General features: G+C 53.6%; 1 protein-coding gene across 2 annotated transcripts in view; it reads left to right on the forward strand.

Moving 5' to 3' along the window:
• Window positions 1-850: 850 nt before the first annotated feature.
• EFCAB8 (EF-hand calcium binding domain 8) overlaps window positions 851-22,705 on the forward strand; it is a 42,186-nt gene continuing 20,331 nt past the window's right edge. The window contains exons 1-14 of one of the 2 annotated variants that reach the window (XM_079783759.1): window positions 851-1,228; window positions 3,958-4,063; window positions 4,279-4,363; window positions 4,895-5,019; window positions 7,293-7,366; window positions 9,984-10,114; window positions 15,175-15,242; window positions 15,571-15,722; window positions 16,636-16,773; window positions 18,144-18,257; window positions 19,611-19,838; window positions 20,600-20,670; window positions 21,418-21,622; window positions 22,489-22,698. In XM_079783759.1, the coding sequence (XP_079639885.1) occupies window positions 3,991-4,063; window positions 4,279-4,363; window positions 4,895-5,019; window positions 7,293-7,366; window positions 9,984-10,114; window positions 15,175-15,242; window positions 15,571-15,722; window positions 16,636-16,773; window positions 18,144-18,257; window positions 19,611-19,838; window positions 20,600-20,670; window positions 21,418-21,622; window positions 22,489-22,698 (1,674 nt within the window). In that variant the 5' untranslated portion in view covers window positions 851-1,228; window positions 3,958-3,990. The other variant, XM_079783758.1, reaches the window with a different exon arrangement.

A 22,705-nucleotide genomic window follows, 5' to 3' on the forward strand; every position in this document is an offset into this window, starting at 1 on the left:
TAGAATTTCACGGTGACTGGGTTATTTTTAGGCCATGGGTCACATCATTTGGAAAGGGCTGTGGCTGGAGTGGGGGTGAAGGTCCCAGCTCTGTTGGTAACCAGGACATAATTCCAAGCACCAGGTGAGATAACATCACCTGCCCTGCTGGGCCCAGAAGTGAGGGTACATCAAATGGGAGAGTGTGTGCTGTGTCGGAAAGTCAAAATGTTAGTGCCCTTTAATTGCCAGATCTCTGGCTTAGCCAGCTTTGCGGCAGGAAAGAAGCCATTGGAAGGCAGCGTTGAGGTTTGCTGGGGAGGCTGAGTGAGGCCTGGCATGCTCCAGAAGCTGTTTTCTGGGCTCAGGGCAGGTCCTTGGAGAGGAAGAGCTGTGCAAAGGGGCCCTGATGTCTCATAGCACCCTCGCCCACATTCCCCCTCTCCATCCTGGAGCGCTAGAGCAGTTGCTGGAATCAATATTATAAAGTTTCCAGTCAAGTCCTACTCCACCCACCTTCTGTGGGCCATTTTCCCAATAAAAGGTCTGCAAAAGCCGCTGCTCCCTGTCTCATCTCCCCATCCATGATGGAGGCTGACTGGCTCTTTCACAGGACAGGCTTCCTGCTTTGGGAGCCCCGTCTCATACCAGCATCATACGTGGGTATCTTCCTTTTTTTTTTTTTAAATATATTTTATTGATTTTTTACAGAGAGGAAGAGAGAGGGATAGAGAGTTAGAAACATCGATGAGAGAGAAACATCGATCAGCTGCCTCCTGCACACCCCCCACTGGGGATGTGCCCGCAACCAAGGTACATGCCCTTGACCGGAATCGAACCTGGGACCCTTGAGTCCGCAGGCCGACGCTCTATCCACTGAGCCAAACCGGTTTCGGCGGTATCTTCCTTTTGGACGCTGTTGATAATGGAGGCAATCTGTGTGGAGGGGCAGGGGCCCACGTCTCATGGAGCCTGATGGAGTTTCTCAGTGGTGGGTCTGGTGCATGTGTGCGTGCGTGTGTGTGAGCGAAGCCCTCCTGCTTGCTTTCCCTTCCTTCTCTGAGTCTGTTCTGTGTTTGGTTGGGCTCTTCCCTCTCTCATTACCTCCCACAGGAATCACGGTTGTGAGGTTGTGAAAGTGGAGTTTTTAATACAGCGGTTCAAGAAGATTGGGCATTTCCTGACTGTCACTAAGGACGGGAACCTGCAGTTCTGGACAGAGTCCTTCTCTCTGATCAGCTCCTGTAAGGTGAGTGGGGCCCACATGGGGAGCACAGATGGGGTGGTCAGAGAGCCTCTGCCTTCCCACTCTGGTTCAGGGTGGTTCCTTCTCAGGGTTTGTGGACTAGCCAGTCCGCACTTGCAGTCACACTCCTGGTTCCGGGTTCTGGCTTCACCGTGGGACCATGAGCCTCATAGTCCTCCTCTGTAAGCAAGATTCCACCTGATGTCCATTCTACGTGATGTCCAACAGGCACCTCAAACCCAGTTTGTCCAGACTAAATGTCACTGTGGCCCTCCCTGCCCACCAGGCTTCTCCTGTACCCCCACCTCAGTGAGAGGTGTCTGTGTTGGAGAGCAGCCCCCTTTCCTTTCTTTGCTACACCCACTCCATCACCAAGTCCTGCCCAGGCAGGAAATCACCGTGGTTGTGAGCCTGGCTGCTGGAGCCTGACTATCTCGCTTAGAACCCCAGTGCACCACCTTCCAGCTCTGTGACCTCGGACCAGTTACTATAGAGCTCTCCGTGCCTCATTTTCCTCATCTGTCAATGGAGGAGTAATCCCTCAAGGGCAGTGGGAGGATTTAATGACATGATACATGCATGGTGCTTGGAGCAGGGCAAGCCACACAGCAAGTGCCTGATGAACAAAAGCTGACCTCGTCATTGTCTTTGTGCCGTCAGTTTCTGGCCAAGTGCAGTGAGTGACAAAACACTCAGGCAAACCCACTGTGTGTGTGTGTGTGTTGTGTGTGTGTGTGTTGCCAGGCCGGTCTAGCAAATGAGGAAGGCACAGCCCTCTGGAGAATGAAGCCTTACTGAGACGCTGCCAGCAGCATGAGGGCTGTTACCAGCTCTGTGTAACTGCAGTGTTTCCAGTTGCATCAGGGGTTATGCCTTGGGCAGGAGGGCTCTGGGTGGTCTCCCCCACTGCCTCCCACTTGCCTATGGTGGGAACTAAAGTCAGGGGCTGTCCAGTGACTCCCCTGGGTGCTGTTGGTAGCCCAGGACCAAGGGGGATTTGTACTGTGTTCCTGAGGCTGGAGTTTTGGGCACACTCCACACACTTTTTCTCTGGGTGTTTATGGGGAGAGGGGGCACAGTATAGCCTGAGCTCCTGGTTGTGGCTGCTACATGGTCCCCTTAGTGTCCTTCCAGGGCCAGAGCCTGGGGGGAGAAGGGGGCGTGGGCCAAGGAGGACAGAGGGAGGCTCCTCCGGAAGGTCCAACAGAGCTGGGCATTCATTCTTCCCTGAGGGGCTGCTTTTAAGTAGATGTTGTCGAGTGAGTCATCATCCGTGACCAGCAGCTGCACACCCATGGTCACGCAAATGGAAGGCCCCGGATGTGGGGCTGGGTCTGGGCTTCACCTATGAGTTGTGCAACCTCAGGCAGGCCACTGAGACTCCCTAGAGCTCTCTCTCTCTCATCTAAACATGGGGTGATGGATGTTACTGTCACCTCCCTTGTGTGCAGGCTAGACCCCAGCCCTGGGCAAGAGAGGGGCCTCCGGGGGCCCTGGTCCGTTGTCCTCGCTGCCCAGCCAGTGGTGCAGGCCTCTGCTTTTCATGCTCTGAGTTTTGTTAGAACATGGTGCTTCTGCCTCCGCCTTTGCCATCCCTTCTGGATATCCACCTACAGGAGCGGCCTTAAAATGCCCCCTCCCTTCTTTTTCAGATGGGACCCCTCTCTTTCTTCAGTTCAGAGCCTGTGTTATTCAGGGAATAAAATACAAGTTTCTCAGCTGGCTACCCCTAAAGCCATCTCCCATCTCCTCCCACCCAAGCCTGTCGGGCCGGCCTCCTCTTCCCTGGACATAGCAGTTCATTTCTGCCGACATGCCTTTGCTCATAGTGTCCCCCGCCTGGAGTGCCAGCTCAAATCTGCCTGCATGTGTGAAGTGAGGCTGGCACCAGAGCGTGGAAGGGCTCCCAAGCCTGCCACGCTCCTACCAAGGGCACTCTAGACAGTTTAGCTTTTATGATTCCATTACTTCCTCACAGCCTGACAGGATGATTTCTCCTTAATAAGCCACGGTGACCAGGTGACACCAGCAGGTGGCAAACAAGGGTCAGACGAAACAAAACAAATACACTGTTATATGTCAATTATATCTCAGTAAAACTGGGGGGTGGGGAGGGGAAGATTCAGGCATCCAGAGGGACAGATAGTGGAAAGTCGGTCTTCCTCCCCCAGACCCTAATTCCTCTCCTGGGAGGCAACTGCTGTGACTAGTTTTGGGTGCTCTTCCATGGATAGCCTGTACATATACCACCCCCTTTCTTTTTAAATATGCAAATGGTAGCACATTTTATTGGTGCTTTTCACCTTGCTTTTTCACTTAGTAATATATCTTGGCAGCTACTCTTTATTGGTATGTACACAGCTCCCTCACAGCTAATGTCTGGGTGGTGTCCCTTGCATATATGTCTCAGTGAATACATGTGAACATGTCCATAGCTGTGTCCTGGAAATGGATCCCAGGATCACAAACTGCACATTGAAAACTTGGACGAGCTTGTCAAACTGCTCTAAAAAGGGGTTGTAAAGATACCAGTTTTTTTAAAGCCCATTTTATAGACATGGAAATGAGACTCAGCGAGGATAGGGCGTTTATCTAAAGCGCCATTGTTAGTAGTTGGTGGTCATACTAGGCTCCATGACCAGGTCTCTGCCTGGGCCCAGGGCCTCGGCTGTCAGGGTGGGTGCTCCGGGGGCAGCCTCCCCAGCCCAGGTCTCTGCTCTTCCTCTGGCCAGCTTAACCATATACCGCCGCTCCACAACCAGCAGATGTGGGTCATCGACATGGTATGTCTCCACAACATGAACCTCGTTGCGATTGCGTCCACTGACCAGAAGATAGGTGAGTCCCTGGTGGCTGCCCCGCCTGCTCTTGGCCATTGGGAGTCATGCACCTGCACTTGGGGAGATCTGTCCCTGAGCCATCTTTGAGCACGAATTCAAGTCCTCGGGGGTATTGTCGGGTGGTGAGCAGTGACTGCTCATTGTCACCAGAGACCCCGAGGCCTGGGATGTGGCTTCGGGTTCTATGCATGCCTCTCCTCTGTCTTTCCCCAGAGTTCTTTGATATTACTAATCGTAACTGTTCCCGGGCCTTCACCTTCATCGATCTGGACAGCTGCCCTCTGGTTATGAACTACTGGTGAGTCTCCCGGGAGGTCGGGGCAGGGTCTTGGCAGCGGCCACAGCACTCAGTGGGGTTGGAACCCACAGAAAGCCTTGCTGGAAACAGTCCTGGAGCGATTCCCATCCTGTGTGCCTGTGTCCTCTTTCCCCCGAGCTGCCTCTCTCCCAGCGTCACCTTTCACCGTCACTCAGACCACAGCGTCATCGTCAGCTCTCTTCCTCTCCCTCTCCCACCACGTCAGAGGCTTGTCCCACTGCGGGTGAGGACTCTGGAAGGATCACATCTACCGCTAGGGGTGACTTGACAAAGAGCAGCTGGAGGACCAGGGACTTACTTATTTTGGTTTTTAAAAAATGCTGATTTCTTTTGGATCTGGTTCACTGATGTTTTGGATCTGGGTAGCTGGGCCCATGTTCATCGGCTGTTGAGAGCAAGAACTGCCTCAGTCCCTGGGTGGACATAGGCGTGGAGCACGGGGAGGGGGTGAGGGCTGCGGCTGGGTGCGCCCAGCTGGCTCCATGGCTTCTCTGTCTCCATCTTTCCCAGGTCTGACTATCACAGAGGTGTGTTCTGCTTCGGAGACACCAAAGGCAACGTCATCGTCTTCACCTCCGACAATGTGGCCAATGGGCTGTTCAATCCCCGAATCCTCCCCAGGACCTCCAAGTGGGGTAGCTAACACATTGTGGAATCGCTCTGCCCTGGGGTGTTCTTCCCTCTCCCCACCTCCCTGCTCAAGGGCCCCTGGCTCCTTCAGAAGCTCGGGCGACAGTGCACTACATGCTCAGCTCAGAGCAGCCTGTGGGAACCGAGGAGATGGGGTGACAGCAAGAGATGGGGGAACTGAGGAGGTAGGCAATCACTCTGAGGGTGGGAAGTTGTACAGGTAAGGGCCAGGGAGTGGGGCTTCAGGACCCTCCTCATCCCAGGAAGAATGAACCCACGCCAGCTGTGTGACCTTGGAAAAGTCACTCACCTGCTCTGGGCCCTGGGCTGATGGTGCTAACTTCCTCCATCAATGTGAGGAGGGTTCTGCTCTCCTTGGCTGTGAGCTGCCTTTGGGTGGTTAGGGGACAGTGGAGCAGCTGCCCTGAAAGTGAGCCCTCCTGTAGTTCCCCACCCACTGCCTGGAGGGAGCTGCTGTTGCCACAGCCCTTGAAGAGAGGAGGAGCAGAGGTTTACAGGGTGGAGCTCTTGCACAGGCCCCCACAGGGCTAAGTGGTGGCTGGGATCAGAGCAGGCAGTCTGCTCCGGAGTCTGCACTTGAACCACTTGCTAAGCTGCATACCAGACTCACCAAATATTGAAGGATGCTGTTTGGGATGCTCTTCCAAGGGGCACTAGATCCTGAAGCCCTGGGGCCTGGGGCATTTGGGGGCTCATCTGAGCTGGATCAAACCTCCAATTCACAGTGTCAGTCTTCCAGGTAGCTCCATCCAGACCACCAGAGTGGCCCCTTGGGCTTCCAGTCAGAGTTTCTGAACAGGATATCCTCCTGGGCTCCCAGGCCTCAGTGACACCTCCTGCCATGCTTGTTGGGGCAGTGTCCCTCCTGGTTGGACAGAAAACGCATCCTGCCCTGGATGCAGCAGTGGGCTGGCACCCTGCTATGTTCTTGCCTCATCAGCCTCTGCTCTGGTCACTGTTTGCCACCCTGGGAATTGGCATGGGCGGGCATGGTAGTCTTTGAGCTGAGGTGACGAATGGGAAGTTAGGTGGTGGATGGGAGCAGATGAAGCTGGAGTGTTGGACGGGCGTCCTTCCATGCCACATGCTGACTGAAGGCTGGGGACAAACACGAAGGTAGGCCCAGCAGCGTGTTGACTTGGGAGGAGTTGGACAGACCAGCTCTGTGTGACCTTGATCCCATTGCCTAACCTCTTTGTGCCTCAGTTCCCTTATCCAATAGGGATGAGCACACTCAGTCTATAGCTTTGCTGTGAGATGGAAAGAGAGTACCTAGTGTGAGGCATATGGCCAGTGTCCAGTGACGGTCTCCCCTGCTCTCTGGGGCTCTCCCAGCCCAGGGGGCCTAGTGGCAGCCACAGGCAGGCTATGTTCACCGCACGGCCCAGCCAGAACTAAGCTTCCTTCCTCCCACACGCATGCAGGGCCTGCCCCATTTTAGTGGGCAACACTCCATCCCTTGGGATTTCCTTTTCAAGCCTCTTCCGGCCCTGGCGAGATGGGGCTGGCGACCTGGCAGCAGAAAATGCTTGTCATAAGGCCCTGGATCTCTCTCCATTTCACCTGGAAGCTTCTCTCACACCTGAGCCCAGACTGTCCTGGCCCATCTGACCTACCTCCTTAAACCCTGCTTTGTCCCCTGTCACTGCTGCCTCCACCTGTCAGTGTCCAGCTGTGCAGCTGGCACCAGGGGCCGGCGAGTGCTTCCCCAGAGGCTCCCCAGCAGCCTTCCGTGGGAGGTCTCCAGAGCCAGGAGACCTAAGGTCCCCGAGGGCAGGCTGCACCTCGTGCGGTTGCCCCTGATGTGCTCAGTTTGCAATGCTCGTGTTTGCTGGGCAAAGGGGGGCCTACAGTTTGAAGCATGATGGGAAACCCCCAAAGGACTGTTTTCAGAGTGAATAGAGCCTAGGACCGTAATTCATTTTCCCCATCAGGAAATTTGGTGTTAACTCACAGAATCAACTTGTTTAGATTGTAGCCGCTAGGGAGAGTGGGGAACCCGGAAACCTGGTTCCAGCTCTGCCGTGAGCTGGCGGGGGACTCTGGGCGGTAGTGTTAACCTGCTGGCTCTGTTTTCTGGATGTTGAGTTCACCCCATGAACTCATCAGAACACAGTGAGGGTTGAACGAGCATTTGGATGGAAACGGCTTTTGAGATGCATAGAATTGCAAACAGACTCCGGTGTCTTCTGAGGTTTTGCTTGCCTGGCAAAAGGGGAGAACTGGTGGCATGGACCTCGGTTTTCTCTCCTAACAGATCACTGGACCAGTATTTCCACAAAGAAGCTCTTAAATGAGAAGTCCCCTTTGTATAAAAGTTACCGACTGAAGGTAAGTTGTAGCTTTCCTCAGCCTGTTACCATGATAATGATTTGTACACACACCTGTCAAAAATAAATGCAGAGAGCCCTGGCCAGTTTGCTCAGTGGTGAGAGTGTCGGCCCATGGACAGAAGGGTCACGGGTTCGATTCCTGGTCAAGGGCATGTACCTCGGCTGCAGGCTCATTCCCCGGCCCCGGTCAGGGTGTGAGAGGGAGGCAATTAATCAATGTGTCTCTCTTGCATCAGTGTTTCTCTTTCCCCTTCTCCCTTCCCTCCACTCTCTTAAAAAAAAAAAATCAATGGAAAAAATATCCTCAGGTGAAGATTTTAAAAATGCATTAAAAAAAATAAATGCAGAGAGTGAATTTGGCCCCTGGGTTCAGTCATGGGCCGTGGGGCTTGGTCTCTAGGAATCTGGATCCTACCAGCTTTTTCTGTGTCCCAGACATGGCCATCTCTCTCAGCGCCTCCCTTGCTCAGCCCTGGTTCCCGCAGACACCGCCTCTCTCCTGGATGGCTGCAGTGGCTCCTAGCTGTTCCCCATGTCCTTTCTTCACTCAGTGCTTTCTCCAGCAGCCAGTGGAATTATGAGATGGAAATACAGTCATGTCACCGCTTTGCTCAAAATCCCCAGTAGCTTCTCTCTGAAACACACTAAGCCCTTTCCTACCTCAGGGCCTTGACACCTGCTGTTCCTTCAGGCTGCATGCTCTTCTCTAGGTACCTGTACGCCCGCCTCTCTATTTCCTTCAATTCCCCAACCTACCCGCCTGGAACAGCCCTGCTGCCTGCCTCTGCCTTTATTCCTTCACCCTGCAGAATCCTGACACCAACTACAGTGTGTGTGTGTGTGTGTGTGTGTGTGTGTGTGTGTGTGTGTGTTTCCCACACCACCATGCAATTCTCTAACCGGCTGTCCTAGAGCTCAACACAGTTCCTGCAGGTGAAGGTCCGTCCCACAAAGCTGCCCTCCATTTCAGGTGCCAGTCACCAGTCCAGGGTGTTATCTGTGCTTCTGACTTGCTGGCTATGGAAAGTAGATTCCCATGATCCCCTCCCTCCTGGGGTTTGATTAATTTGCTGGAGCTGCTCACAGAACTCACAGAAACATTGTGCTTACTAGATCACCGATTATATTTTAAAAAGCTGTAATCCAGGAGCAGTCAGATGGAAGAGATTTGTAGACCGAGGTCTGTGGGAAGGCACGTGGAGCTCCATGGCCTCTCTGAGAGCACCACTCTCCTAAAATCTCCATGTTCACCAACCTGGAAGCTCTCTGAACGTTTTATGAAGGCTTCGTTACAGAGGCCTGATTGCTGCCATCATTGGTTATTGGTGACTAAATTCAGCCTCCACTTCTCTTCTCTCCCTGGAACTCAAGGTTCCACCTATCCAGTCACATGGCTGGTTCCCCTGGTAACCAGCCCCATCCTTAGGTGCTTTCCAAAAGTCACCTCCTTAACATAAACTGGGGTATGGTTGAAAGGGGCTTGCTATGACTACAAAACACCTTTATAGCTCTTATTATTTAGGAAATTCCCAGCGTTTCAGGAACTCTGTGCCAGAACCAGAGGCAAAACCCAGAATCTATATTTCTCATTATGAATCACAGCATCACAGCTGCCACCTCTCACCTTGGTATTGTCCTGCCTCTCCCATGGGAGTGCAGATCCTGGAGGAAGGCACTTAGTTGGTTCTCTTCTCTGTTCCGTCTCCAGTGCCTGGGGCTTGTGGGCTCCTAGCACATTTGTTAAACAAATGAGTGAATAAATCCAACACTCAGGAAAGTCTGCGTTGGGTGGTCCAGGCTCTCCGTGCTTCCTTGGCAGCAGGTTGGGTCGTGCAGGCCCTGGGAGCCCCTCAGAAAGAGTCCCAGGCTAGTCCTCCATCTCCCGTGGGATTCTCATCTTGGGCTTGGTTTCCCTCCAAGTTGCTAAGTGACCCAGGCTCCGTTTAGTGCCTTGGATTTGGTGCCCCACTGTGATACTCAGTGAGATAGGCCTGCAAAACCTAGTCAGGGCCTGACGACCCTCCAACCCGCTTCTTCCATTCCTGTCCCGGGAAGGAAGATGGATGGATGGGGAGGCCAAGCTCTGGGTCAGACCACAGGGCTGGAGCTGGAGTATTTCAGCCTGTGCAGCCAGAACACCCCCGTGACCTGTGGGTCGTGGCCTTTGTTGCCCAAGTGCACCAGGTAGCGTTCTCACTATCCCACGCCATGTCCTGACAAAGACGGAGGGCAGCGGAGGGGCCAGGAAGCAGAGGTTAATCTGCGCTGGGGCTCCTGCAGATAACAGAACTCACAGACTCAAATCCATCCTTTCTCCTGTCTTGGGGAGGGGGCGACAAACAATATTAGTTTTGGCCTGACTTGCCTGTCCTCTAAATGATAAGCAAGCGTTCACATGACAGCAGCCTTTTCACTGACAAGCAATGGCCACACCCTCCTGGTCATGGGGTCTGGGCTAGGGCGGGGGCCATATCACTTTGTCAGAGCTGTGGTCATTAGAAGCCACTGGACTCAGCGATCCTGGGTCCCTCTAGTCCCCAACACCTGCCACGTCCCAGAGGCTGGGCTGAAAGGCTGTCCTCGGGTGGGCTCCACCACTGCCGCTCTCTTCCCAGGCTCTGCATCGCAACTGGTGCCAACAGGTCAGGTTCATCCCCGAGATGAACCTGGTGGCCTCCTGTTCAGCCATCGGAAAGTCCTCTCTGGTGCTGGCAATATTGCCATCCAAAGCCTCCGAGACCACCAGGTAAGAAGCACCGTTCTCTAGGCTAAGGTGGTGGGGCTGGAAGGGAGGTGGGTAGGGTCTGGCTTCACTTCATTCAAAAGGGGCCATCCCTACCGAGGGTGGGCCCACCTCTGAGACGGTGGCATTGCCTGTGGGCAGCTCACTGTCTACGAACCACACCGGGTCCAAGGAAGCTCCACCTGTTCTAAGGGCCAACAGCGGGTTGTTACAACATGGGCTCTGGAGTCTGAGTTATTTTTTTTGTTTTTTAAATTGAGACATAATTGATATAACATTATATTTCAGGTATACAACGTAATATTTTCACACACACACACACACACACACACACACACACACACACACTAGTGGCCCGGTGCACAAAATTCATGCATGGGGTGGGGGGTGTCCCTCAGCCTGGCCTGCACCCTCTCCAATCTAGGACCCCTCGGGGGATGCCTGACTGACCAGCAGTCAGACATCCCTCTTGCAATCCAGGACTGCTGGCTCCTAACAGCTCACCTGCCTGCCTGCCTGCCTGATTGCTCCTAACCACTCTGCCTGCCGGCCTGCTAGCCCCCAACTGCCCCCCCGCCAGCCTGTTCGCCCCCAACTGCCCCCCCCACCACGGCCTGCTCACCCCCAACTGCCCCCCTTCTGGCCTGATCACCCCCAACTGCCCCTCTCTGCCAGCCTGTTTGCCCCCAATACCACCCCCCCCCACCACGGCCTGCTCGCCCCCAACTGCCCCCTCCCTGCTGGCCTGATCGCTCCCAACTGCCCCTCACTGCCAGCCTGCTTGCCCTTAACTGCACCCCCCCCCCCGCTGGCCTGCTTGCCCCCAACTGCCCCCCACCCCGCTGGCCTGATCGCCCTCAACTGCCTTCCTCTCCTGGCCTGATCACTCCTAACCACCTCTGCCTCGGCCCCACCACCATGGCTTTGTCTGGAAGTCCGGAAGGTCTCCCGGACTAATTAGCATATTATCCTTTTATTAGTATAGATTGCAAAATCATTACTACAATAAGTCTAAGTAACATCTGTCACCACAGTTACACTTTTTTTTTCTTGTGAGAACTTTTATGGAGTGTGTTTTTTTAAAATATATTTTTTATTGATTTCAGAGAGGAAGGGAGGGGGGAGAGAGATAGAAACATCAATGATGAGAGAATCATTGATTGGCTGCCTCCTGCACGTCCCAACAGGATGGAGCCCACAACCTGGACATGTGCCCTGACCAGGAATCGAACTGTGACCTCCTGGTTCATAGGTCAATGCTCAACCACTGAGCTACGCTGGTCAGGTGTGGAGTGTGGTTTTAATCATCATTCTGGCATGCCATCAGCAGCAAAATTAAAATAGGGTTTCTTTTACCCAACAATTTATATACAAAACTCAGCACAGGAGTCTGCATGTAGTATCAGCAGGCATTCAGAAAAATATTTTCTGACCAAAGGAATGAATGCAGATTGCTTCCCTGTGAGCCTCAGTTTCCTCCTCTGTAAAAAGGTGGTAACTGCACTTCACTTACCTCAAGGATTATTCTGATGAACATGGTTTGTGGTATGTGTTCAGTGACTGGCAGAACTTATTTTTTTTGGAGACAGTTCTAGTCTATTTCTTTCATTCTAGATTATTCTACCCCAAAGTGAATTTTCTCCCCTTTCTTCCTTCCCTTCCCTTCTTTAAAATCAGCTGATTTTCCACAGAAGTGTATGTATATACATTGTCCTTGTAAAAAGTTAAAACGTGATAAGTAAAATTGGAATCCTGCAGCCCTCTTCCCCTTACCTAACCCCATTGTCTCACTCCATTATCAAAAGCCCCAATTCTGTGGTTTTGGTGTTCACCTAGCACTTGGCACTTTGCAGTAGGTACTTTCTCCTGAGGATTCCTGCAGCTGGGTTTCCCTGCCTCCGCAGTGTTCTTATTGTCCCACCTTTTAACATCTGGCGCCTTTGGCCTGTGACATTTTGCTCCTGAACGGGCTGAATAATGAGCTGTAGCTCCCTGGTCTTGGGGGAACAGGAGGAGATTTGAGGCTTGTATTAGGGGTGCAGCTGGGTCAGGTACAGTGTGGAGAATGAGGGCCATTTTGGTCCCAGCTTGGTGTGTTTCTTCTTATCCTGTTCCTTCTTATTCCCTGTTTTCCAGAGGGAATCCAATCCTGGGATGGTAGCGCTAATTTAGGTCCAGCTCCTCATTTTACACTGGAAACTTGAGGCTTTGGGAAGGCAGGGGAGGTGACTGGCTTGGAGCAGACCTTTGAGGTGGGGTTGTGTCCCAGGCCTCATTGTAAGTCCACTGTCTTGTTAACCAGAGTATTCTGTGCACATTCCCACCCAAGTCCTGGAACTAACTGCAGGTTAGGGCGGGGAGCCTCGGAGAATGTCTGATGGGGCGGGGGCATTTCAGTCTTGGCTTCAGTGCCTTTTGTGGGGCTGTGGGGTGGGATTTTGATCGGAGCTGGTTGGCTGAGTGTCATCTCTCTGCTTTGGTGGTGGTATTATCTCATGTCTGTGATAATGTGTTTCATCAGCTTCTTGTTTTATTGGGTCTCAACAGCAGGAGGCTATCAGGAGGGTCACCTCACTGTGGCCCCGAGGCCTTCTCTGGTCAGGCCCTGCTGCCTTCCTGAGCACACCCCTCCACCTTTCCACTCTAGCCACACTGGCCCCCTTGTGGTTCGGGCGCGCTCCTGCCCCAGGGCCTTTGCATCACTCCTCTCTAGTGATATGCTCTTTTTTAAAAAATAGTTTTTGTTTTTTAAACATTTTTTACTATGAAAAATTTCAAACACATACAAAAGTAGAGATAATAGTATAATACTTTAATATCACCAGTACCTAGTCTAAGTTAATCTCTCCCCGAGTGTCTCAAAAATATCTTTTTACAATTATTGGGAATCATATATAAACAGGGTTCTAGAATGGGTTTGAGCAGAGGAATGGCGTGGTCTGACGTGTAGGAGCATCCTTCAGCTGTTCTGTTGCAAGTAGAGTGCATGTGGACAGGAGTTGAGATGGGGACCCAGTGAGGATGCCATTGCAATAATTCAGCGTACATATAATAGCAGCCCACAGTCGACCAGTTGGGTGGAGATGGAGGGTTTTGAGATATATTTTAGGGTTGGTTGGAGAATATATACACTGGTGCCCACACACACCTTTCCTTCCTGTCTGAATGCAGTACACATATTTTCTGGTAGGTGGCGCCATTGACTGCTTGCTGGTTTCCAGTTACTGGGGATGGCCTCGTAGGGCGTGGCCTTCTGCAGTGTGGCCTGGCACTGCCAACCTAACCCTGCAGTGGGCCTCAGCCTCTGAGGCAGTGTGGGCCCACAGGGCTGACTTCCCAGCAGCCGGCCTGCACTGAGTTTCCAGGTGGTTGGAGCCAGCAGTGAATCAGATGGAGGAGCTAGGGTCGCGGTGGAAGGGACCTGTGGACTGACCCACAGCATCTCCCCTGCTTCCCACCTCTTCTCTCACTTCTGCCCCCACCACCTCATTGAAGCCACTGTTATCTGCCACCTAAACTGCTCGCAGTGGCCTTGTTCCCTGCATGCCCCCTGACCTTCCAGGCCCTTCTCTGCACCGCAGCAGCCATCTGCAGACCTGGTCTCCTCCTGCTATCCTGTCAAAGCCACTGTTTATTTCCCTGCAGGACTTGCCATGATCTATAAATGTCCGTCTCCCACCTCTGTTCATGTACTTGCCCATGCTGCTGCCCTCTAGAAGGAAGTCCCAGGAAGGCCAGGGCATCACATCCACGCCTCTGGCAATCCTGGAAGGGAGTAGGAGCCAGTAACTCTTTGGTGAAGGAGGGGGTGAATCAGCCTGAAGTAATTTATAGTGACGTTTTGGGACCATTCTTCCGGAAGATTTCTCTGCACATATATGTGTGGAGAAGGATGTATCTGGTTTGACAATAAATGACATACATGGATTCAGTTGCTCTTCCTGACATTTTGATTGTTTGAGGCATCCTTCTGCTGTGGAGGGGAGAGCAGGTTGGAGGGAAGTAAGACTGGAGGTTTAGAGACCCCCTGGGAGGCTGACAGAAATGAAGGGGGGTCTGAACTAAGCAGAGGCCAGGGCTGTGCGGGGGATGTGGGGGAGTACAGGAGAGGGAGCCTCCAGAATGATATTCAGGAGGCTTGGGCCCCCAGGGAGTGGTGGAGGAGCCAGTTCAAAGGCAAGTTCAGTGAGGGCATGCTGCACTAGAGGGTTGGAGGCCTTTGAGTTGAGTTTTGAAGGGAGAGTTCAAGAAGAAGCAGCTGGCAGGGCAGGATGTGTGGATAAGAGGGAACAGCATGTGCAAAGGCGCTGAGTTTTCAGGGCTGTTGGGTCTGCGAGGGCTGCTGGGCCTGACCTTTCCACAAATCCTGCCTGGGTCACCCTGGCTCTTCCAAGCCCCAGCCATGCTGCCACCCCTCTTCCTTTCCTGGAGCTGAGCCTTCTGCCTCCTCCTGCCGTGCCCATCCTGGCTCTGACCCCTGACCTCTTGCCCTACCAGCCACGTGACCTTGGGCAAGCTCCCTAGCTTCTCCTTTCCATGTCTTCTTCATGGCACAGAGCTGATGACACTCTTCAGGGTTATGTGAGGGGTCCAGGGGGCCCACGAGACAGCACCCAGCACTGGGAGCAGCATGGAGCAAGGCCATGACCCCAGGAGCTGTCTTCCCCTTTCCCTGGCCCGGAAATCCTTCGCTTTGGATTTGTGCTGTGGGTGGGGAGACACCTGTCCCACTGAGGTTGAGGTGAAGATGAAGTGAAGTTTGCCCGTGGAGTGAGGCAAATGTTATAACTGTAAGTAGCTGCTCCTGTGGGCTGCTTTCATCTATAAGTGAGAGGTGGGTGCCTCTACCATGAGCTGCTGGTTTGGGGCTGAGGCCCAAGGCCTGGACTCAGCTGCAGGGTGTGCTCTGGGCAGGGGTTCTGGGGCGCTCCTCTCCTTGGGTGGAGAGGTAGTGACTTCTCCTGGCCTCCCCCCAGCCCTGCCTCCAGTTCTTCCACACCCCACGCTCAGAGGCTCCCCGAGGCCTCTCCCAGCCCCACAGCCTTTGTTCTTTGCTGTTGTAGGTTTTCGGTGCTGAATTTAAGAAAAGGAATTCTTTGCTTTGATTACTGCGCAGACAAGAACTTCCTGGGTAAGTAATCTTCATGTCACGCAGAATCTGTTGGCCTGGCAGAACTGGGGTGAGGGCTGCTGGAGGCATGGGGACCATCAGAGCCAAGGAGGAGGCCTTGCAGCCTTCTGCCTCTGTCTGGCCTCCTCTCTTGCCACTCTGGCCCCCACTCATGGGTACGTGGGGTAGTGTTATGGCACGGGCTGTGCTTAGCATGGGTGGGGAGCAGAGGGTTGATTGGTAGCATTGCCCGCCCATCTGCCAAGCCTGGCTGGAATTGATCCCTGGCCCCAGGAAAAGGTCCCAGCATAAGCCCCCAGTGGCTGATGCTCATTTTTTTTCACCCCAGTGACTGGTGGCTATGACCCCCACATCTGCCTGTGGAGCCCCTTCTTCTCGAAAAAGCCCGTGTGGCTGTTGAAGGGGCATCAGACCTCGGTGATGCACATCGTGGTGAACACCAAGAACAGCAACATCCTCATCAGCATCTCCAAGGACAAGGTGCTGCCCTGGTGGAGCATGGCCCTCCGCCCCCCAAGCCAGAGACACTTTCCTGGGGACAGTGGTCTAGCTTGGGCAGCGGGGAGGCTGGCAGTTGGCAGGAGCCTGAGGCCAGGGGAATGGTGTGACCTCCCTGCCTGTGGTCTCTCGCCTGGCCTAAGGCCTAGAGGGAGATGCCCCGGGGGGAGTCACCATGCGGGGCCTGAGCCCAGCTCCAAGCAGTCCACTGGAGCTGGCTTCTCGGGTGCCCAGCCTGGCTGTGGTCCTGGGCCACACCCTTCCCTTTCATATATCCGAGTGTGGGACCTGCAGGAGTATGTATGCCCCTTCCATGGAATGGTTGTCAGTGGCTTAGAGGAAAATGGGGGGTAAAAGAGTAATGCCATGTCTGGCACATAGTAGGTATACAATACATCTGAGTCTTTCCCTGCTTCCACCCTCCCCCCAACCCAAACTTGTACCCCCAGCTCTCCAGGGGCCTCTCTAGGGACACTTTCTCAACCTGAGATAAACTCGAGGGGGATCCTCTCGGGACAGGTGGGCCTTTTGGGCAGCAATGTTGGTAGCCACTCTGCGTTCTACCTGGTTGTGTTTGAGGAGGCTGGAGGGGCAGCCGTGAGGTCTGCAGGGGTGCGTGCTGCCTGGCATGGTCCTCCACCACTGAATGGCGTCCGCTCAAGCAGGGGAGAGGTCCTGGGTGAAGGCTGGGACAGGGGGAGAGAGCCGGGCCACGGTTTATTCTTAGAGCACAGGAACAACCTCTCTGTCGTAGGGTCAGGATCGGAGGCAGACACTAAGCGCAGTGGGTGTGCATTGGAAGTGCTTGCATCGTGGGCCCCTGACCTGCTCACATCCCAAGGCCTCCGTTGCCAGCTGCATCCCACTCTGAGCCTCTCTGTTTTTTACCTCCTAGAATATCCGCGTGTGGGACCTGCAGGAGTATATATGCATCCAGTCCTTCTGTGGGAGGCTTTTTGCCCTGGGAAACTGTCCCATCACCAGCATCTACCTCCGGGAGAACGACAACACCCTCATCTGCAGCACCTATTCAGTGAGTGCCGTGCAGGAGGCGGCGGCATCGTGGCTGCACGTAGAGGGTGGCCACTGTGGCCGGGTCTGAAGTCCCACAGGACAACCAAGGGATGGTCACAGACTGTCCCTCCCCGACTGCTCTTCATGGTGCTGTGCGGCTGAAGCTGCTAGACTCTGTGGCCTCGCCCACGACTTTCTCATCTCTTGGGATTTCCTAGAAGCCGTTTCTAGGCCCCCAGCTGTCAGCCTCTATGTTGCGGCTCCGTCTGTTCTGTTCCTGACCTGTACATCCTGCCCCCAGGCTGAGTTAGGGGCTCCCCCTCCGAGCTCCCTTGGACCTGTGCCTCCCCATGATCACAGCCCTTACAACTCTGTCCTGGAACTCTTACGGGGATTTCTTGACAAACTGTGAACTCCAGGAAGGCAGGACCACACCTGAGAAGCCCTTCTAAAGGAGAGAACCTGGAGAGACCAGATGTGAGACCATCTGTAGCTCACCTTCCCTGGTGCCTTCCCTGGTGCACCTTCCCTGGTGCAGTCTGTCTTGACCCTGACCCTGGAGAACAGCACAGACCGGGAGAAGCACAAGGGGCTGACTGAGCAGGGTGGCGGTGGGGCCTGTGACAAGATGGGAGTTTGGGGAGCTGTGAGGACAACCAGCAGCCAAGATGGGAAGGGAGACAAGGGTGTCATTTGTGGCTAAGATTAGGGGTACTTCCACTGAGGCCTTGTACCCCCTGTTGGCCAGGCCACCCTGGCCGGGGACACGTATATTGTTCTTGTGTCCTTGGCCGGCTCTCCCCCACATGGGAGGTTTCTTGAGATGGGAGGTGGTGGGTTCCTTCATCTCTGCTGAGTGCCAGATTGGCTGCCAGCATTTGTTGAATTAAATAGACCTTTGAAGGTCATTTCATGTCATCAAACATTATCAACCCCCTGCTCTTTGTTAGGGGCAGAGAATATATTAATTAGACACTGTCCGATCCCTGGAGGAACCTATGGGGTAGAAGGGAATGTAGAAAATGCAATGTATTATGATGGGCATTATGCTAGGTGCTTCACGGAGCACAGGAAAAAGATCCTTAGCCTAGCCTGGGGTAGGGAGAGCCTGGAAGAGAGGACACTGGACTGAGGCTGTATGCTTCTCAGAAGTTATAAGAGGGACCTTGGACTTTGGGGGTCCTAGGAGCACTGAGGTTTGGGAGCCCCGACCTCAGAGAGGGGTGACAGGGAGTAGGGATTAGAGGAGTCTTGCTAGGCTCAGTCCTATGTGTATTAGTAGTTAGGTTGTCTTGATGTCTCAATTTACTGCAAGTTTCTCCCTGGGGCCAGTCAATGAGGGCAGAGCCCTTTGGACTGTCCAGTTGTCTGCCCCTCTCTTCATTACAGATTGGGATCCTAAAAGGGTACATGGAGACCGAGGGGCCTGGGAAAACCGGGGAGAAGACCACGACTTACAGCGCGCCCCTGTGTGCTGTCCTCTACAGCAAGGTTTTTAAGCAGGTGAGTGGGCCAGCTGGTCTCTGGGACTGGCAGGAGAGCTGGGCAGCATGGGGCAGGTCCCAGACCTCCTGGGTAATCAGGACAGGTGGCCGGGTGGTGCGGACTCTCATAGCCGCCATGGTGGTGGGGGCAGCGGGGTCTGGATGAGAAACAGCCCTGCAGAGGGGCTGGCCCACGATGAGACTGGAGCCCCGCCCCTTGGCCAGTGGATTGCCTGCCTCCTCTGAGCCTGTGCACTCCTGGCTGCTGCCCCAGGTCAGTTCTGACAGGCAGCCTTCTTTACGTGAGTGTGAGATGGGACAGTAGGGGTGGGCTGCTCTGCAGGGTTCCTGGGCATCAATTTCTAGGGAAGCCCTAGTTCAACTTTGTCCACTAAGGGAAGGGAGGGAGGCCCAGGCCACGGGAAGTACCCTGGTCCTGAGTGGAGACCTCTGGGCTGGTCAGGGCAACTGGGCACATGGTGTCTGAGGTGTAGGGACAGAAAGGGCCCCCAGGCCTTCTGCCAGTTTCTACTTGGACCCCTGTTCTGGCCTGGGTTCTGGGCAGGGAAGGCTGTGTCTGCTACAGAGGTGGCCTTGGCTACATGAAGCCGGAGCTCATCTCTCAGCACTTCCCTCTCATCTTGGCTCCTGGCACCACCATCCTGCATACTTTGGGCTCCTCAATGCTTTCCAACAGTTATAACCCCCAACCCCAGCTTTTCTAGATGTCCTCAGCAGGAGGGTTGGTCTAAAATATAGGCTCACGGCTCCCGTTGCATTGGAATGCTTGTCATGGCAGCAAAAGGTTGCACTGAGTGGAGCAGGCGTCCTCAAACTACGGCCCGCGGGCCACATGCGGGTGTTTTTGCCGTTTTGTTTTTTTACTTCAAAATAAGATATGTGCAGTGTGCATAGGAATTTGTTCATCGTTTTTTTTAAACTATAGTCCGGCCCTCCAACGGTCTGAGGGACAGTGAACTGGCCCCCTGTTTAAAAAGTTTGAGGACCCCTGGAGTGGAGTGACTATCTTCTACTCTCTGCACTTTCCTTCTTAGTGGCCAGTTACTATATTTCCTGTGCCACCCTCATTATTAATGATGCTTCAATAAAAGTTTTTTTCTGAATTAGAGATTATTTTCTCTGGATAGATTCTTTTAAGCCATTTCTGAGTTAAAGGGAATTTCACCAAACTGGCTCCTTCTAAGAGCTGTGCCAGGCTGCACTGCCCCGAGGAAGGCCTGTTTTCCAGAGGGGGTGATCTGGCAGCCGGGGTCCGTGAATGCCCGTCTTCTCAGTGCATGGTGGGGGGCCGGGTGAGGCCTAGCTATGACACTCGCCTCTGCGGGAGCCCCAGACGGTGCACTCCCCGCAGGTGGTGAGTGGCTGTGTGACCGGCGTGGTGAGTGTGTGGGAGATCGTCACAGGCAAGAGGATGATGGAGTTCTCTGTGAGTCGTGACCAGCAAGTGGAGCTGACTGCCATGTCCCTGGATGAGCCCGAGCGGTGCCTGCTCACGGGTTCGCGTGACGGCACCATAAAGATGTGGAACTACAGCACTGGCGAACCCCTGCTCACCTTCCCCAACCCCGACAAGCTGGAGGTCAGTCTGGTCCATCGGATGGGGTCAGAGGGCCTCTTGAGAAGCTAAGCACAACTCCTGTGGCTCTGGGGCCCACCATTTCATATGCCCCCCTGCGTGCTGTCCACGGGGACTGTGCGGCTTCACGCCTCCCCAAGCCGCTGTGTCCTCGCGTGGAAGGTGAAGACAGGCAATAGCACCTGTCCTCAATAAGCGTTCTACAAAGGTTAGCTTCGCTGGCTTTTAGTTTGTTAGCATTTCTTACCCCACGTACGTACGAGAGCTCGGGATCCTAGCAGTGGCGGCAGGTGATTCAGAGCCACCCATGCTTGACTCTATTTGAGAAATGCCTGACAGAGACAGTTTGTGGGTGTGGCATCGGGCAAAGCCAGCAGTCCCACTGGGGGACTTGAGGCCACTCCTAACGCCTATGGCACAGTCCTTTAACCAACTCAGAAGGAGCACATGGTCAAGAAGCCAGGGGTTTGAGTACTAGTCCAGGTCTTATCACTCAGCCACTTGACCTTAGCCAAGTCACTTGTCTGTTTTCAGTCATCTCCTAGAAAGTGGACATGGATTCCCACCCTATTTGCTTTCTCTAAGTCCACCAACTGATGGGATGTGAGGAAACCTTGAGAAAAATGTGATGGTATCACCTCTAGAGAGTTCTCCTCACATGGAGAGTGTTGGCTTCTTGTTTGGTATGACTAGGAAGACATTCCAGGCCCAGAACTGTTTTCACTGAGTTACCTTAGAGTTCTGTTTTCTTTCATCTTCCACAGATTAGTGGGATTATCCATATGAATAAAGTGTTCTACGTGAGCGGGTGGAATAAGAGAATCACTTGTTACAAGTGAGTAGCAAGGGTGCATGTGGGTCGGTGGGCTCCTCCATTCCTGGCTTTGCAGGTGGTTAGAACACCAGCAGGACATTAGTGGTGGGTAATGTCCAAGGCTTCATCTGCTCATCCACCCATTTATTCACCACTCCCTAAGGCGATAGGCTCTAGGCTTTTCGGTAGGTGCTGGGGATGGGTATAAACAAGAACGATGCATTCTCTGTCCTCCTGGAGCCTCTGTGGGGTTGAGCTGATCAAATAACTTCATTTAGAATGCTACATTCTATTGAGTAGAGATTTCTATGGGAAAGAGACAGAAATATGATTTAGTCTGAGGGGTAGTCAGAAAAAGCTCATCTAAGGATTTTATGGGTAGGGGAGTGGGATCTGAAGAGTGAGCAGAGGGGTCTTACTGAAGCAGCTAAGAGCTTGGGATAGGAGGAACATTCCAGGCAGAGGGAAGAAATATATGTGCAAGACCCCTTCCTCCTCAGAGGGCCTTTTTAGGGCAATGGTTTCCTCTTCTCTAAACCTGAATCCTTACTCAGGTGCCTGAGTGATGCAAATCTATAAGATTAGTTTACGTGAAGCCCTAGGACAGGGCCTTCACAGTAGGCGCATTATAGGTGCTTAGTAAATGAGGTCAGCAGGGCAGAGCATCAGCCCTGTTCTGACTCCATGTGCCCTCCTCCGAGTCCGTGCTCCTGCAATGGAGCATGAAGGCTAAGCTCTCAGCGCCCCTGCCTCTGGCCGTGTGTACAGGTTCCACAAGACCAAGCCGGTGCTCTTGTGCGACCACTGGCAGACCTTCCACACCGAGGATATCCTGAGTGTGTCCAAGTACCAGAACCAGTTCCTCGGAACCTCCTCCTACAACGGGGACATCCTCTTCTGGAACGTCAATATGCTCAAGCCCGTCCTCAAATTCAACGCCTCTCAGAGCCCCTCACCCTTGCTGCCTAAGAGGGTATGGTCAATAGGAACATGCTGTTATCTCCTCTTTCTCTTAGCTGTGGGCCAGAATCACACTGGACCTGGGGAAGGAGGGTGTAGGGAGCATCCTGGGAAGTAGAGAGGATGGTGGTGACTTGTTCTGCAGGAGGTTGGGAGCTAGGTAGGGAGTAGTTTCTATACTTATCCTCATTCGACAAATAAGGAAACTAAGGCACACAGAGGTTATGCATCTTGCCCAAGGCCACACAGCCAGAAGTGATGGGTCAAACCCAGGCAGTTTGACTCCAGAGCCTTGGAGTTCTAGTCGTGTTCTCTCCATAGATTACTCTGTCCTGAAAGATGGCTCACACCTTACATGTCACTAGTACACATGACCACTCTGGGCTCACTGAGCTCATGGCAAGGCCTTAGGAAACACACACAGTCTCTGAATTGCCATATCTTTGCACCTTAAAGCTGGAGGGGCCTCCGGGGTCACCTCATGCAGTAGCTTTTGGAACATGTTGGGGAAAGATGCTTGGAAGCTATTGCAGAGGCTTCTCCCAGAGCAGCCCAGCTTTCTATTGATTTTATACTTTGGAGCTTCCCTTAAGATGAAAAACATCCTAAAAAATATTTGGAAACCACTGTCCATTTTAGAGATGGGAAGACTGAGTTCCTCGTAGCAGCAGTCTCCTGCCTATGGGTACTCAGGGCATTAGCGGTTGGCCCAGGGACAGGGTCATAGGTGCTGGGTTGATGCCTCTAAGGGTGCTCGGTTTCTGGGAAGCATGCTCTGGGCACCTGGAGAGCCCTGTGCTGTTGGTGTTAGACTGGGAGACCCTGCGTTTCCCTCTGGGACACTGCCGAGTCCCAGGGGCTGCTCTCTCTCTGGCACAGGTGCAAAGAGACGACGAGAGCTTGATCGAGGGCCACAGGACCAGCAGCCCCTGTGTGGAGCCAAAGTGGGCACGCAAATCCTCCGTGCATCCTCTGGACCACAGCACCAAGACTGTGGCCAACAACAAACTGAGGCGGAACCTGATGTCAGCGCCCCCTGTGATGAGACACTCCATGACCAAGGAGTCAGAGGAGCCTGAGTTCCTGCAGGTGGGAG

The sequence above is a fragment of the Cnephaeus nilssonii genome, assembly GCF_951640355.1.
Source record: "Cnephaeus nilssonii genome assembly, chromosome: 11".
NCBI classification, from domain to species: Eukaryota; Metazoa; Chordata; class Mammalia; order Chiroptera; family Vespertilionidae; genus Cnephaeus; species Cnephaeus nilssonii.